At 47.9% G+C, this 15,909-nt stretch overlaps 1 protein-coding gene across 1 annotated transcript in view; it reads right to left on the minus strand.

Annotated features, from left to right (window-relative positions):
• The window catches only part of SAMD11 (sterile alpha motif domain containing 11), a 110,121-nt gene that overhangs the window by 8,440 nt on the left and 85,772 nt on the right, over positions 1–15,909 (minus strand). The window contains exons 8-11 of the mRNA XM_070955967.1: positions 10,893–11,008; positions 9,293–9,371; positions 6,631–7,334; positions 1,422–1,555 (exon numbers count right to left, since the gene is read on the minus strand). Coding sequence (XP_070812068.1) covers positions 1,422–1,555; positions 6,631–7,334; positions 9,293–9,371; positions 10,893–11,008 — 1,033 coding nt within the window. The remainder of the gene's footprint in view (positions 1–1,421; positions 1,556–6,630; positions 7,335–9,292; positions 9,372–10,892; positions 11,009–15,909) is intronic.

Here is a 15,909-nt window from a genome sequence, read left to right on the forward strand (position 1 = left end):
TAACCAAGTTTCTAACCCCTGTGATTTAAAAATTGGGTAAATAAAATAAGAGGTTCGAGAGTGCCTTTTTAAGGGAGTAACCAAGTTTCTAGCCCCTGTGATTAAAAAGTGAGTGCAACGCCCGACAATACCTCAGAAGCTTTGGATTCATTTGTCTGAAATGACATAGGGACCCCTGCCTGAGCAGGGGGTTGGACTAGAAGACCTCCAAGTTCCCTTCCAGCTCTGTTATTTTGATTGGTTGATTGACTGGATCCGATTTCAAAGTGCTCCAAGAGACATTCTGGATCCCAGCAAAAGGCTTAGAGTGCAATTAACACAGCTAACGACAATGGCTAGTGTGGTAAGGAGGTGGTCGCCATCCAGAAACTGGTCAACGGGGGGTCAAGAGACCCCGATTCCTACCATAAAACTTACTAGGCAATTCTCTCTCTAGTCCTCAACTTACAACCATTCGTTCAGTGACCAAAGTTACAACGGCACTGAAAAAAGTGACTTACGACCATTTTTCACACTTATGACCGTCGCGACATCCCCCACGGTCACGGGATCAAAACTCAGATGCTTGGCAACTGCCTCATATTTTCGACGGTTGCAGTGTCCCTGAGCCATGCGATCCGCTTTTACGACCTCCTGACAAGCAAAGCCAATTGGGGGAGCCAGATTCACTTAACAACTTGGCAAGGAAAGTCATAAACTGGGACAAAACTCACTTAACTGTCTCCCTTAGCAATGGAAATCTGGGGTTCAATTTTGGTCATTCGTCGAGGACTACCTGTATGGATTAAATAGAGAGCCCTGTATGTACAAGGCTTGGACTCGGAAAAACAGACTAAACATGCAGCCATAAACAAACAAAACTTTGGGAGTTTTGACTTCTGAAACTGGCCCTCTGTTGTATCTCTGTTGTCTCGCCAAGTTGTTAAGTTGTTAAGTTTTGTGAGCTGCCTCTCTGGTTGTGCTGAATACAGTCGGATATGTTGCCACTGGGTTCCTTAATATTGCAGTTGTGTTGTCGTTTCTGCAATATTAAGGAACCCAGTGGCAACATATCCGACTGTATTCAGCACAACCAGAGAGGTAGCTCACAAAACTTAACAACTTAACAACTTGGCGAGAAAGGTCATAAACTGAGGCAAAACTCACTTAACTGTCTCGCTTAGCAATGGAAATTTGGGGTTCAGTTGTGGTTGTTAAGTCGAGGACTACCGTACCTGTATGGATCAAATGGAGACCTCTGTACGTACAAGGCTTGGACTCGGAAAAACAGGCTAAACATGCAGCCATAAACAAACAAAACTTCCGGGAGTTTTGACTCCTGAAATTGGCACTTTGTTGTACACTGTACACATGCAAAAGGGAGTGTTGTGTTGAGTTTGTTGCCGTTTCTGCAATTATTAGGGAACCCAGTGGCAACCTACCTGACTGTACTCAGCGCAACCGGAGAGGCAGCTCACAAAACTGCAAACGTCATCTACGCTCCATTTGCTGACGTCTTGCAACGCAGCGGTGGCTGGGCTCTCTTCCCCATCCAGAAAGAGACCTCCCATCGTGCCTGGAAGGAGCAAAAAAAAAAAAGGGGGGGAGGTTTATTTTTTGCAGAGATGGGAAAACAGGGGTGAGCGGAGGCGAGAAGGAAAAGAGGAAACATAAATCACCAAAGCTTTCCTCTCTTTTTCCCCCAACCCCCCCCTACCCCCGCCTCCCCAGCGGACAGCCTGCTCTCCGTTCCTGCATTTCCCTCCAGCCACGCATCCATCTTTAATGAACTGTCAATTAAAATACCAGGCAGGGTCAATTTGGAGGCGAACTCCTCCAGGGGGGTTTCCTAGCCGGGGTTGGGGGTGGGGGTGGGGAAGGCAGGAGGAAAACCTTCGAGGAAGGGGGAGGGTCAAAGGCCCTAATGATTTCAGCATGTTCGAATGCTTTTCAGGCGGGAGGAGGGGGCAGTTCCGAGGACGAATCCCGCCACGGGTGTAAGAAGTAGCAGAAAGGCCTCCCCACTAGCCAGGGGCAAATGGGGGGGGGCAGCCAGGTTGCTGAGACTGTGACGAGAGCGAGGCAGCCCTGCAGGAAAAAATTATGGAGTAGATGAACATGGACTGTTGCATTAACAGAGGGATGCAATCAAGATCAAGGGAGGTACTAACTAATTCCACTCTATAATGACTTAGTAAGGCCACACTTGGAATCCTGCATCCAGTTTTGGTCAACACAATAAAGAAAAGATGTGGAGACTCTAGAAAGAGTGCAGAGAAGAGCAACCAGGAGGATTAGGGGACTGGAGGCTAAAATATACAAAGAACGGTTGCAGGAACCGGGCACGGCTAGTCTAGTGAAGGGAAGGACCAGGGGAGACAGGATAGCATCTTCCAATATTTGAGGGGCTGCACAGAGAGGAGGAAGGGGGGTCAAGCTATTTTCCAAAGCACCCGAAGGCCAGACAGGGAATAATAATGGATGGAAACTGATCAAGGAGAGATTCAACCTGGAAATAAGGAGAAATTTCCTGACAGTGAGAAAAAATCAACCGATGGAACTGAAGTTGCCATCAGAAGTTGAGGGAACTTCATCCCTGGAAGTTTTCAAAGAAGAGACTGAGTTTGGAGGGGTGTGTGTGGAGAGATCCTAAAGTAGCATCTGAAGTGAGGGTGGGTCGCTGATCCAGGTGGTGCGATGGTTGAGGAGAACACCAAGCGATTATCCAGGCATAGGAGAGACTCACGTCTACATGACCTTTTAGGGTCCTTTCCAAGCCTCCAGACCAGGGGTGCTCTTCAGCAGGTTCTGACAGGTTCTGGAGAACCGGTAGTGGAAATTTTGAGTAGTTGGGAGAACCGGAAAGTACCACCTCTGGCTGGCCCCAGATTGGGGTGGGAGATTTTGCAATATCCTTTCCCCAGGAGTTGGGGGGGAATGGGGATTTTGCAATATCCTTTCCCCTGGAGTGGGGAGGAAATGGGGATTTTGCAGTATCCTTCCCCCAGGAGTGGGGCGGGAATGGGAATTTTGTAATATTTCCCCCAGAAGTGGGGAGGGAATGGGAATTTTGTAATATTTCCCCCAGAAGTGGGGAGGGAATGGGGATTTTGCAGTATCCTTCCCCTGCCATACCCACCAAGCCACGCCCACAGAACCGGTAGTAAAAAAATTTGAATTCCACCAGGCAGTGTTGTTTGTCCACTCCACAATTGAGACGGAAATTCCAAACCAACGAAAGCAACAAAATTTGTGTCCAGAGCTAAATTCTCTCCAATTTACCATGGAGGAGAGTTTTATTCAATTAAAAAAAAAAAAGAATTAAAAAACCCGCAGACCCTTCCAAACGCTTAAAAAAAAAAATCAAAAAATAACCCAAGTATTTTTCCACCCAGCCTCCTCTGCCAACATATTTCCCCCACCCCGTCTCACACGTCTTTTGCTGGAATAAAAACTTTCCGAGCTAAAACGATGGCGAAGAAAAAGAAGAAACGCACAAGCGTTTTATTGGCGGTTTCCGGCCGGAGATGGGAGAAAAGTGAATGTGTATGCGTGTGTGTTTGTGTGTGTTTGACATTCGCCAAAGGAGGCAGCAGTAGCCAAAACAATTCTGACAACAAACAAGAATGGACACGGTACCTGACGAAAGAGAGAAAGTGACTTGCCTCCAAAATAAATACTGTGTTTCCCCCAAAATAAGACCGGGTCTTATATTAATCTTTGCTCCAAAAGACGCATTAGGGCTTATTTTCCAGGTAGGAAAATACGGTACTAAACTCCTCCGTGTGCTGACAATCTTAACTGGGGTTTATTTTGGGGGTAGGGCTTATATTACGAGCATCCTGAAAAATCATGCTAGGGCTTATTTTCCGGTTGGGTCTTATTTTGGGGGAAATATGGTATTAAATGCACCCATCTGGCTGACAATCTTAACTGGGGCTTATTTTGGGGATAGGGCTTATATTAGGAGCATCCTGAAAAATCATGCTAGGGCTTATTTTCTGGTTGGGTCTTATTTTCGGAGAAACAGGGTACTGGGGATGGGAGATATTTTTAATGGTCCTTCCTTCCTCTCATCCCTTATTCCCCATCGAAATGTGGGGGAATCTTCTCTTTTCCCTAACCTGGGGAGCCTCTTAGTGTTCAGTCATCCTCCTACACTTGTTAAAACTCCACATATAAGCCATTTTTGGAGTTCCTCCATCCAAGCATAAGCCCTGAACCAAATCATTCCTTAAACAGCCCTGAAAACCAAGGTTAATGGTGACTGTCAGGAAGATAACCTGGATGGAAACAGACAGGCCTGTCACCTGGAGAGGCTCAAACATTTTTTTTTTAAGTCCTGAGAAATCAGGCCACATTCGGAAGGAGCTGAAAAATGAATTTGGAAGTGGATTGAATAGAGTAGAGTAGAGTAGAGTAGAGTAGAGTAGAGTAGAGTAGAGTAGAGTAGAAGAGGAGAGAAGAGAAGAGAAGAGAAGAGAAGAGAAGAGAAGAGAAGAGAAGAGAAGAGAAGAAAAAAGAGAAGAGGGAATAGAAGAGGAGAGGAGAGGAGAGGAGAGGAGAGAGAAGAGAAAAAATATAGAAAAGAAAAGAGAAGAGAAAGAATATAGAAGAGAAGAGAGAAGAAAAGAGAAGAGAAAAAATATAGAAAAGAGTGAAGAGAAGAGAAAGAATATAGAAGAGGAGAGAAGAGAAGAAATATAGAAAAGAGAGAAGAGAAAGAATATAGAAGAGAGAAGAGAAAGAATATAGAAGAGAAGAGAGAAGAAAAGAGAAGAGAAAAAATATAGAAAAGAAAGAAGAGAAAGAATATAGAAGAGAGAAGAGAAAGAATATAGAAGAGAAGAGAGAAGAAAAGAGAAGAGAAAAAATATAGAAAAGAGTGAAGAGAAAGAATATAGAAGAGGAGAGAAGAGAAGAAATATAGAAAAGAGAGAAGAGAAAGAATATAGAAGAGAGAAGAGAAAGAATATAGAAGAGAAGAGAGAAGAAAAGAGAAGAGAAAAAATATAGAAAAGAGTGAAGAGAAAGAATATAGAAGAGGAGAGAAGAGAAGAAATATAGAAAAGAGAGAAGAGAAAGAATATAGAAGAGAGAAGAGAAGAGAAGAGATGAGAAGGAATATAGAATAGAGTAGAGTAGAGTAGAGTAGAGTAGAGTAGAGTAGAGTAGAGTAGAGTAGAGTAGAGTAGAGTAGAGTAGAGTAGCAAAGTTGGAAGGGACCTTGGAGGTCTTCTATTCCAACCCCCTGCTTAGGCAGGAAACCCTACACCACTTCAGACAAAAGGTTATCCAACTTCTTAAAAACTTCCAGTGTTTGGAGCATTTACAACTTCTGGAGGCAAGCTGTTCCACGGATTAATTGTTCAATTCACTGGCTATGGGAGAGATTTACAGTTGTTGTTTTTTTTCCCCTTCCGAGAAAAATCCCTAAACCTCTGATTTAAGATTTGAATGAAATCCCCCTCTTTTGCTGCCAAGAAAACTTGCACGGATGTATCTAGGAAGTTCTCGGAAATTAACCAGAATTCTCTCTTTTAGACCAAAGCAAAAATCTAAGCGGCGTGACGACGAGAGATATTTTCCCAACTTAACTTCTTGGCCTGGGAATGTGATGAGTTTTAATTTAACATTTTAATGAGTTGCCCAGATTTGGGGGGGGGGGGGGAACTTCGAAATAGGGTGTGTGTGTAGACGGAGGGAATAAATCTCTGGAAAAGATTCACAAATTATTTGGGACGGAGTCTCCTGGCTTTTATCCCACAATTTCTGCACCCCCATCTCCGTTAAAAAACTCACTCACTGCAAATGAAAGAAGAAATTTAAAAAGCGCGTTTAACTCTTCGGTGTGTAGCTAACGCAAATCGGTCAGTTGAGAATTCTTGTTGCAGGAGAGCCGACCTCGGAAAAAAAAAACCTGGAGGGATTTTTTTTTACAAAAGAAACTTTTTTTGGAATAAGAAGAGATTTCAAGCTGTGCCTTTAGTCAGAGCCTTTGTCTAATTTTTTTCTTTTTTTTTAAAAAAAAAAAACAGAATATGGATTTGGGCACCTTCTTAAGGCCAAGGAACTCTGGGCAAGGGTGGGATTGGAAAATGTTAGCAACCGGTTTTCTTGCCCGGTTGCTGGGTGGGCGTGGCCATGGGGGCGTGGCCTAGCCAGCTTCCTGCACCAATGCTGGCTTTCCTCGAGCCTCCGGGGGGGCGAGAATGGCCTTCCCCGTGGCTCCGGAGGCTGGAAACGGGCCTGTTTCTGGTAGGCCCGTTTTTTCGCCCTCCCAGAGCCTCCGCACGGGCCTTGCACTTACTTGGCATCCAAAACGGGCCGCGTGGAGACTCCCGGGACGGGTAGGGTGGGCGGAGTCAGCCGGTCCTTGCAACTATCGGTTCAGCGAACCAGATTTAAAGTTAACATCCGGTTTTCCCGAACTGGCTGAATCCCATCTCTGACTCTGGGTGATGTTTCGGAAAGCTGGAAATGATGGGCTTTTTGTTCCTCTCTCCAGAAATTTGGCCCAATCTTTGATCCCCACGACTGCTAGATTCCACTTGGGAATTCTACATTTTTGGCCTTCTCCCTCCCCCCCAAAAAGGTGTGTTCTGCCCCACTGAAGTATGTCACCTGTGATTGTCCCCCCCCCTCACTCACCTGCATGGAAATACGGATTCATCGTATACGGGAAACCGAACGGCAGCGGCTGGGGTGGCGGGAGGGAAGCCGTGGGGAGTAGCTTGGCCTCCGATTTGCCGATGGTCGGACCCAGGAGATAGCTAGGCAACTCGGCATTGGCGGAACTACAGGGTGGGTTCTGCCCAGCTGGCACCTCGCCCAGTTCTTTGGTGCCCTCGCCAATCTTTGCCACCTCTTTGCACTCCTTAATCTCGCCAGCAGCCCCACTGCTGTTCTCGGGCTTTAGAGCGTCCGGTTTCTCGTCGTTCGCTTCGCCGTCGCTATCCGAGTCCTTCATTTCCTCGTTGTTGCTGTCCGGCGGACGGCTGTCCAACAAGTCTTTGGATTCGTTCTGGCCCAGCGCCTCGGAGCGAGAGTGCGCGGCCTTCCGGCTGCCCCTCCGCGTGCCCTGCTCCTTGGGAGGGGTGGTGGAGATGGCGGGGACCCCTTGGGGGTTGAGCGATAGCAGCGGGGCGTTGTTATGCCGGAGGACTAGCATGGCGTTCCTCCGGGAAAGCTCGTCCCGAAGTGGGTGTCCTTCCGGGATGTCGTGGAGACTCCGCAAAGCGGGATGGTCTGGAGGAAGCCCCGGGTGCAAACTCATGGGGTCGGTCGCCAGGAGCCTCTGGCGGTGAAGGTTCTCCAGTTCTTTCTGCCGGATAATTTCCGCTGACATCTCCAGCCTACGCAGATAAAGAATTGGGTTTGGATGAGAAGGTCTGTAATTGAAATCCCACTTCTGCCACCAGTACCCCTTACAACTATTCATTTAGTGACTGTTTGCAAGTTACAAACGGAGCTGAAATCAGTGACTTAGGACCATTTTTCACACTTAGGACCATGGCAGCATTCTCGTGGTCACCATGATTGAAATTCAGATGCTGGGCAACCGACTCACATTTATGACGGTTGCAGTGTCCCGCGATCCCCTTTTGCGACCTTCTTGGCAAGCAAAATCAACGGGGAAGCCAGATTCACTTAGCACCCATGTGACTAACTTAAAAGAACTGCGCTGATCCACTTAACAACCGTGGCGAGGAAGGTCGTAAAATGGGGAAAACTCACTTGAGTTTTGGGTGTTGATTGTGGTTATAAGTCGAGGACTGCCTGTATACCGTTTCCGCCTCTGACTCAGATCCCTGCCTCAAAAATGGGATCTAGTCAGCTGCCTCAGTGGGTGGCTGTGAGGGAAGCTTTTTAAGAAAATCTAAATCCAAAATTGAAAGGGTCTATTTAGATCGGGCAAACCTGTCACATTGGAGACCCTTTTTAAATTAATAGAATAACAGAGTCGGAAGGGACCTTGGAGGTCTTCTAGTCCAACCCCCTGCTTAGGCAGGAAACCCTCCACCACTTCAGACAAATGATTATCCAACTTCTTCTTAAAAACTTCCAGTTTTGGAGCATTCACAACTTCTGGAGGCAGGTTGTTCCACTGGTTAAAGATTCAAACCCTGTTGGAGATTAATGACATCTGGAAGGATGAGAGATTCCACCCCCCCCTTTCAAACATCAGGCAATTTAGTGAGGTAATCCTCACCCCTTAATTCTTTTCCAATCTCTTCTACTTCATTTCCCCCAATACTCTGTCTGGGCTCAACGTTAAGCAAGCTTTATTCGTACTTGAAAAAGAGACCACAAGGAAATCACAGACTTGGGGGGGTAAAAAATTACCACCACCACCACCCTCAAACGAATGGCAATGGGAAATTATTCCATACAAAGAGACTTTCATGAAGTGGCCAAGCTCAATTTAATTTTAATTGTTTCTTTGGCCCCTCCCGGTCAACGAGGGGGCGAAGCAGAACCTAGCGTGAGAAGCACGGAGGGCCTTGCCTGTTCTGATCTAGGCTTCCTTACAATCTTAGTCCCGGCAACCCTCTTTTGTTCATACGGCTGTGAATTATTCTCATTCCCAGTCCTAAAGGCTTCTCGAACAGTCTTGCAGGGGAATGTTTATAAACACCCACCTTATCTCCCTTGGAATGCTGCCAGAGAACTAATTTCCAGACGCAGGGCAAGGCCAAACTTAGCACAGAGTCAAACAGAGCTTTTACCGATCAGATGAACGAACTTCTTCCTGCAAAAGCTCACGTCCCGTTCACTTCTCTTTTATGTCTTATGGGAGGGAGCAATCATCTCCAAGCCTTACTCCCAAGTCGACCCTGTTTCCTTAATTGTTCCTGTCTCCTGGCAGCTCTGTGCATGTGCACACTGGGAACAGGCTCCCGCTGTTCTTCTGCCTCACTGATGTCAGATTCCGGAGGCTGCACATAACTATCAGACGGCCTGGCCCACTCTCCGCCTCCGACGCAGAGCCCTCATCCGAGCCTTCCCCAGACTCCAGGACTGATGCATGTTCCTCCCCAACCTCCTCACTGTCCAAATCTGCTGCCACCGGTGGGCCACGAACTGCCAGGCCCAACCAGTTAAATCCACATCTCCCATTCCTCATGTTTTTCAAACGAGGCCGGCTGCTCAGAAAAATCCAGGATAAAAAGGACGCCCCATTGCGCTGGTTCTCTGCCAAGGCTACCCGGTAATTGCTGGCTGTCCAGGGACAAACGCGGGGGGCGGGAGGGTGCAGGAGATCCCGGGTGCCAAGCCCTGTCATGTATTGGACTCGTGTTGAAACTCTCACCTGGCAAGGTTTTGTTTCCTGAGCATCTCTTGCTGGCGGGCAAAGATCTCCGCTTGGGCGGGCTGGAGGAAACCGTAACCTTGAAAAAGGGAAGAGAAGCAACGTGAACTCGGGCTACAAGAGAGGGAGGGGGGCAGAGGGTAAAACATGCGGCTGTGCTTTGCCAGCTCGAGGTTCGGTTTCCCTGCACGCTCCAGCAAGAGATCGAACAACGAACGTCCGGCCCGGAAATTGAGGCTGAGTGAGTGGGTGGATGTGCATGCGAGAGAGAGAGAGAGAGAGAGAGAGAGAGAGAGAAGGTGGCTGCAGAGCCAGGAAGGAGATGAATTAATCAGGGGGAAATTGCACCGGGAGGGAGGAAGGGAGGGAGAGAGGTAGACGAAAAAGAGGAAAACAGAAAGAAGGGAAAAGGAGGTGGACAAAAAGGAGGGAGGGTGGGAGGAAAGAAGAAGGAAGAAGAGAGACAAGGGAGGGAGGGAGGGAGGGAAGAAAGGAAGGACACTGAAAGAGGAAGGAAGGACTGAAAGAGGAAGAAGAGAGACAAGGGAGGGAGGGAGGGAGGGAAGAAAGGAAGGAAGGACACTGAAAGAGGAAGGAAGGACTGAAAGAGGAAGGAAGGACTGAAAGAGGAAGGAAGAAGAGAGACGACAGAGGGAGGAAGGGAGGGAGGGAGGAAGGGTGGGAGGGTGGGAGGAAGGAAGGAATGAAGAAGAGAGACAAGGGAGGAAGGAAGGAAAGAGGAAGGAAGAAGAGAGACAAGGGAGGGAGGGAGGGAAGGAAGGACACTGGAAGAGGAAGGAAGGAAGGACTGAAAGAGGAAGGAAGAAGAGAGACGACAGAGGGAGGGAGGAACGGAGGGAGGGAGGAAGGAAGTAAGGAAGAAGAGAGACAAGGGAGGAAGGAAGGGAGGAAGGAAAGAGGAAGGAAGAAAAGAGATGAGGGAGGGAAGAAGGAAGGAAGGAAGGACTGAAAGAGGAAGGAAGAAGAGAGACAAGGAAGGAGGAAAGAAAGGAGGGAAGGACACTGAAAGAGGAAGGAAGGAAGGAAGGAAGGAAGGAAGGAAGGAAGGAAGGAAGGAAGGAAGGAAGGAAGGGACACTGAAAGAGTAAGGAGGAAGAGAGATAAGGGTGGGAGGAGGGAAGGCAGGAAGGAAGACACCAGAGGGAAAGAGAGAAAGAAAAAACGAAGGACATAGAATGAGAATGAGCAAACTCATTAATTAATTAATGAATTAATTAATTAATGGACTGCATTAACCGGAGGGGGGGGCGGGCGGGGGAGGAGCAGACTTACACCGAGAGAAGAAATTAATAAAAGAAGCAGCAGAGCGAAGCAAGAGGGGGGGAACCCCACATTCTCAGGCTCCCTTATCCCTCCCTCCCTCCCTCCCCCACCCCTCCCCTCCTTCCAGCGTATTCCCCCCCTCCCTCAAATGGCCCTTAGGGTGGGGGGAAAAAAAGAAAAAAAATGAACACCCCCGCTTCCTCCTCCCAATTTAAAGCCTCCGTTCTCCCTCCCTCCCCCAAGCCCCTCCCCTCAAGGCCCTTTCACCCCACTCTGTGTGTGTGTGTGTGTGTGTGTGTGTGTGTGTCCCTCTTACCTGGCGTCTGGCACAAAGCTGAGGGCACCCCCAGAAAAGGCGGTCGCAAGTGAGGCCCCAAAGCAATGTGGGGAGCATTCTGGGGCGACAGGAGAGGTGGCGGGTGGGACATCTCCCTATAGAGAGGAAACACAAAGGAGAAGTTGAAAAAGGAGGCGACAGGAGAAAATCGGAAGATATAGAAACATCAATATTATTTAAATAAATAATAAACTTTATTGTCATTGTATGTGTACACACAGTATACCCATACAACGAAATTCACTTAACACCCAAAGACCAGATCCAACACACATAACAATCCCCAAACACACTCCCACCCACTACGAATTCCCCACCCCTAAACCATCCAAACATCCACGCAACAGATCAAGTCATGCCGTCCAACAGCTCACTGATGGTGGCCCTTGAGTTCATGGTTGAGTGCGATTACAGCTCTGGGATAAAAACTATTCAGAAGACATGCTGTCCGAGTTTTAATCGTTCTGGATCTTCTGCCAGAAGGCAACAGTCCAAAAAGATGATAAGCAGAATGGGAAGAGTCTCTGAGAATGTTATGCAACTTTCTCAAACAGCGAGATGCGAAGATGTCGTCCAGGGCTGGTAGCTGGAGTCCTGATGATATTCTGGGCAGTTTTAATGATTCTCTGTAGAGCTTTTTTGTCCGCTACAGAGACTGCTCCCATACCAGGGTGGATAAAAATCAATGATTTTTTTTAAAAAAAAATCAAAAAAATTGGATTTTTTTGATTTAAATCGGATTTTTTTTATTTTTATCAAATTTATTTTAATAAAAAACTTTTGGGGTAAAAATCTATCATAGTGCTTTTACATCCCTCGCTAAGCCTTTTACAGAGTCAGCCCTTTTGCCCCCCAACAATCCGGGTCCTCGTTTTACCGACCTCGGAAGGACGGAAGGCTGAGTCAACCTGGAGCCAGTCGGTCAGGATCGAACTGCTGGCAGCGGGCAGAGTTAGTTAGCCCCCCCAAACAACTTGGGTCCTCGATGGATGCCAACAGCTAGCAGGGTGCTTCCGAAGAAGCTCACGGGGCGGCAAAGCCAGCGCAAGACCACAAACACCCCCCTACCCCCCCCCCCCGCGATCGTCGTTTGTCCGCACGCAACACTTCTAAGACTTGCCAAAAGGGATCGAAAAGGCCGGGATTGAAATCTGCAAACGTGCATTCAACCATCCCGCTTGCAAGGACGCCCCTCCCCTCCTCTCGACCCATCTGTCTTTCCCCTTCCAAGCCCTCCCCTCCCGTCTGCCTCTGCAGGGCCTCCCCTTCCCCGTCCTCCCCCTCCTTCCCTTCCTCGTCTAAACTAATTGCACAGCTCCCGGTGTGTCTGGACGACAGCCACGGCCGGGCCAGTCAGGCTGGGGCTGGATCGATCGGCGGCTGTTGAAATGTTAATGCTAATCGCATAACTGTTCCGCCAGAGCCTCGCACTTGGCTGGCAGCGCCAATTAATCTCAGGTAACGCAGCGCATGACCTTCGGGGGCGCTTAAGCGTTGGGCGCCGCGAGCCGAGCGATGCTGATGTAATTACAGCATGAAGGGTGTAATCACCGGACCTAATCCCTCTGGCCTTGCAATTAGACCGGGGGCCGACCGGGGTCTGCCAAGCTCCCTCCCCCCCCCCGCTCCCCCACTCTGGACAGACAGCTGAGCCGATGAATAACGGACAATTAAAGCTAGGGGGAGGGGGGGACAGAGGTGGGGGGGGGAGAGGAGGAGCCGGTCCTGATCGTAATTAGCTGTAATCATCACAGGGAGACGAGAGGAGGGGGTGGGGGAGAGCCTTGCCACCTGCTGGGTAAGGACCAATTTGGGAAATCAAGTGGCATTTAACCGCTCTGCCCATTAAGCAGACCCGGTGGCCCTTGGCTGACCTCCTGCACCGGGCGAGGAAGGGTGGTGGTGGGAGGAAGGAAGGGAGGAAGGGAGGAAGGGGCCGCAGGGAAATTTGCAGAGGGGCATCAAAAGGGAAGAAGGCTGGGTTAGCCCACCGACCCACCCGCCTACCCCTGTCTTTCGGCTGGCCTCCCTCCCCAATTTCCACCCCTCGGCGCGTCCTCCCACCGGATCGCGTAACTCAGGTTAAACCTCATTTTCTGCATCCTGACCGGCTCGAGGTTGAACTCGGGCGTCCGTCCTTCCGAGGTCGGAGAAAGGAGGAGCCGGATTGTTTTGGGGGGCCAAGAGGCTGACATTGGTAAACTGCTTAGAGAGGGGCTAGAAAGCGCTGTGAAGCGGTATATAGGGCTAAGGGCTATTGCGATGGATGGGTGGGTGGGTGGATGGATGGGCAGCCAGACAGGCAGTTAGAGATAGATAGATAGATAGATAGATAGATAGATAGATAGATAGATAGATAGATAGATAGATAGATAGATGCAGATAGATAAAGACAGATGCAGATAGATAAAGACAGATCTGGATAGATAGATAGATAGATAGATAGATAGATGATAGATAGATAAGATAGATGGATGGATAGATAGATATAGATTTATAGATAGGTAGGTAGATAAGTTAGGTAGGTAGGTAGGTAGAGATAGATAGATACATAGATAGTTAAGGTAGGTAGGTAGGTAGGTAGGTAGGTAGGTAGGTAGGTAGGTAGGTAGATAGATAGATAGATAGATAGAGCTATAGATTTATAGATAGGTAGGTAGATAGATAGAGATAGATAGCTTTGTAGGTAGGTAGAGATAGATAGAGATGGATGGATGGATGGATGGATGGATGGATGGATGGATGGATAGGGTAAGAAACACAGATGTAGGTAGGTAGGTAGGTAGGATGGATAGATAAGATACTTTGGGCTCAATTATGGTCATTAAATCGAGGAGTACCTGCATTTACAACCGCTACTGGCACAGAGGCCCTTCTCAAATACATTAGATTAGATTAGATGAACAGAGTTGGAAGGGACCTTGTAGGTCATCTAGTCCAACCCCCTGCCCAAGCAGGAGACCCTACACCATTTCTGACCGATGGCAGCCCAGTCTCTTCTTGAAAGCCTCCAGTGATGAAGCTCCCACAACTTCCGAAGGCAACTTCTGTTCCATGGGTTGATTGCTCTCACTGTCAGAAAATGTCTCCTTATTTCTAGGTTGAATCTCTCTCCTTGTTCAGTTTCCATCCATTGTTCCTTGTCTGGCCTTTGGGTGCCTTGGAAAATAGCTTGACCCCCCTTCCTTCTCTCTGGGGCAGCCCCTCAGATATTGGAAGACTGCCCTCGTGTCTCCCCTGGTCCTTCTCTTCACTAGACTAGCCAGGCCCAGTTCCCGCAACCGTTCCTTCATATGTTTTAGCCCTCATCACCCTAGATGGATCAGCCAAAACCCAAAATCTGCCAAGAAAATGACAGAAACAGATTTTGAGGGTTGGAAACTTTTTTTTTTTTTAAAGTTTCTGGAATATGGGTCATTTCTCTCACCCACCCACCCACCCACCCCCGCCTTTCCCCAAGCAAGGATTTCCCCTCCCAGGGAGAGGCACCAAAAACGGGTTAATTCGGACTTGGCAAAGGGCTCTTGAGAATCCGGTGTCACCCAGGCCAATCTGCTTACGGGCAGCTGAGCTGGCAGGAGCTGCTGACGTTACTTGGCAAGGATTAAGCGGGCCTTGGGGAGGGGGGGGCAAGATTTACGGTCACACTGCAGGTATTAATCTGATCTTCTTTGCAGGGAGGGGGTGTCACCCCCCCCATAACTCTAGACCAACTATATAGCCAAACAGATGGACTTCTCTCTCTCTCTCGCCCTTCTCTCCCCTTAAAAATACCCTCAAACCCTACGTTTTTCGGCAGTGGTGAAATGTAAAATTTGTTACTACCTGTTCTGTGGGTGTGGCTTCGTGGGTGGGTAATGTGACTGGGTGGGCGTGGCCAACTTTTTTTTAAAAAAAAAAACTTTTAAAAGCAGTTTTTCTACAACCTTTAAAAAATGCTTTTAAAAGGCTCTGACGATCCCAGCTGAGTTGCCTGATTGTCAGAGGCTTTTAAAAACATTGTTTTAGAGGTTGTAGAAAAAATGCTTTTAAAAAGGTCTGACGATCCCAGCTGAGCCACACGATCATCAGAGGCTTTTTTTTTTTTTTTTTTACTTTTAAAAGCATTTTTTCAGCCGAAGAGGTTGTATAAAAAAAATGTTTTTAAAAGCCTCTGACAATCAGGCAACTCAAGCTGGGATCGTCAGAGCCTTTTAAAAGCATTTTTTTAGAGGTTGTAGAAAAAATGCCTTTAAAAGTCTCTGACGATCCCAGCTGAGCTGCGCGATCATCAGAAGCTTTTTTAAAAAAACTTTTAAAAGCATTTTTTCGGCCGAAGAGGTTGTTTAAAAAAATGCTTTGAAAAGCCTCTGACGATCAGGCAACTCCGCTGGGATCGTCAGAGGCTTTTAAAGGCATTTTTTTTCCCCTGCAACCTCTTCGGCCGAAGAGCTTGTAGAAAAAATGCTTTTAAAAGGCTCTGACGATCCCAGCTGAGCCGCGCGATCATCAGAGGGTTTTTTTTTAACTTTTAAAAGCATTTTTTCAGCCGAAGAAAAAAGGCTTTTAAAAGTAAAAAAAAAAGCCTCTGATAATTGCGCGGCTCAGCTGGGCATGGGCAGCGGGGGGGGCAGGGATTTTTGCTGCCGGTTCTCCGAACCACCCACCATCATCACTACCAAATCCGAACCGGGAGCATTTCACCCCTGCTTTTCGGCCAGGAGGTCTTCTTTGCTTTTCCGGACCACGAGTTCTGCCCTTTTGTAGCCCCGGGAGCCAATGCGAGATCCGTCTTCCAAAAATATATATATATATTTAAAAAAATAAACCAATCAACTTTTTAAAAAGGGAAAAGGGATCGATACGATTTTCTATAATGGGCGCTCGCTTGGCTTTGCGTGTTTGCACGCGAGTAAATACTTCCCCCTCCCGGTATCGTTTCCCCCCCCTCCCAAACCTGCCTGCAAAGATATTAGAGGATCTTAACTCCCGCCGTGGCTAAATTTGATATGTCCTT

The sequence above is a fragment of the Pituophis catenifer genome, unplaced genomic scaffold, assembly GCF_029215685.1.
Source record: "Pituophis catenifer annectens isolate HBS135680 unplaced genomic scaffold, rPitCat1.0.hap2 SCAF_18, whole genome shotgun sequence".
Classification (NCBI taxonomy): domain Eukaryota; kingdom Metazoa; phylum Chordata; class Lepidosauria; order Squamata; family Colubridae; genus Pituophis; species Pituophis catenifer.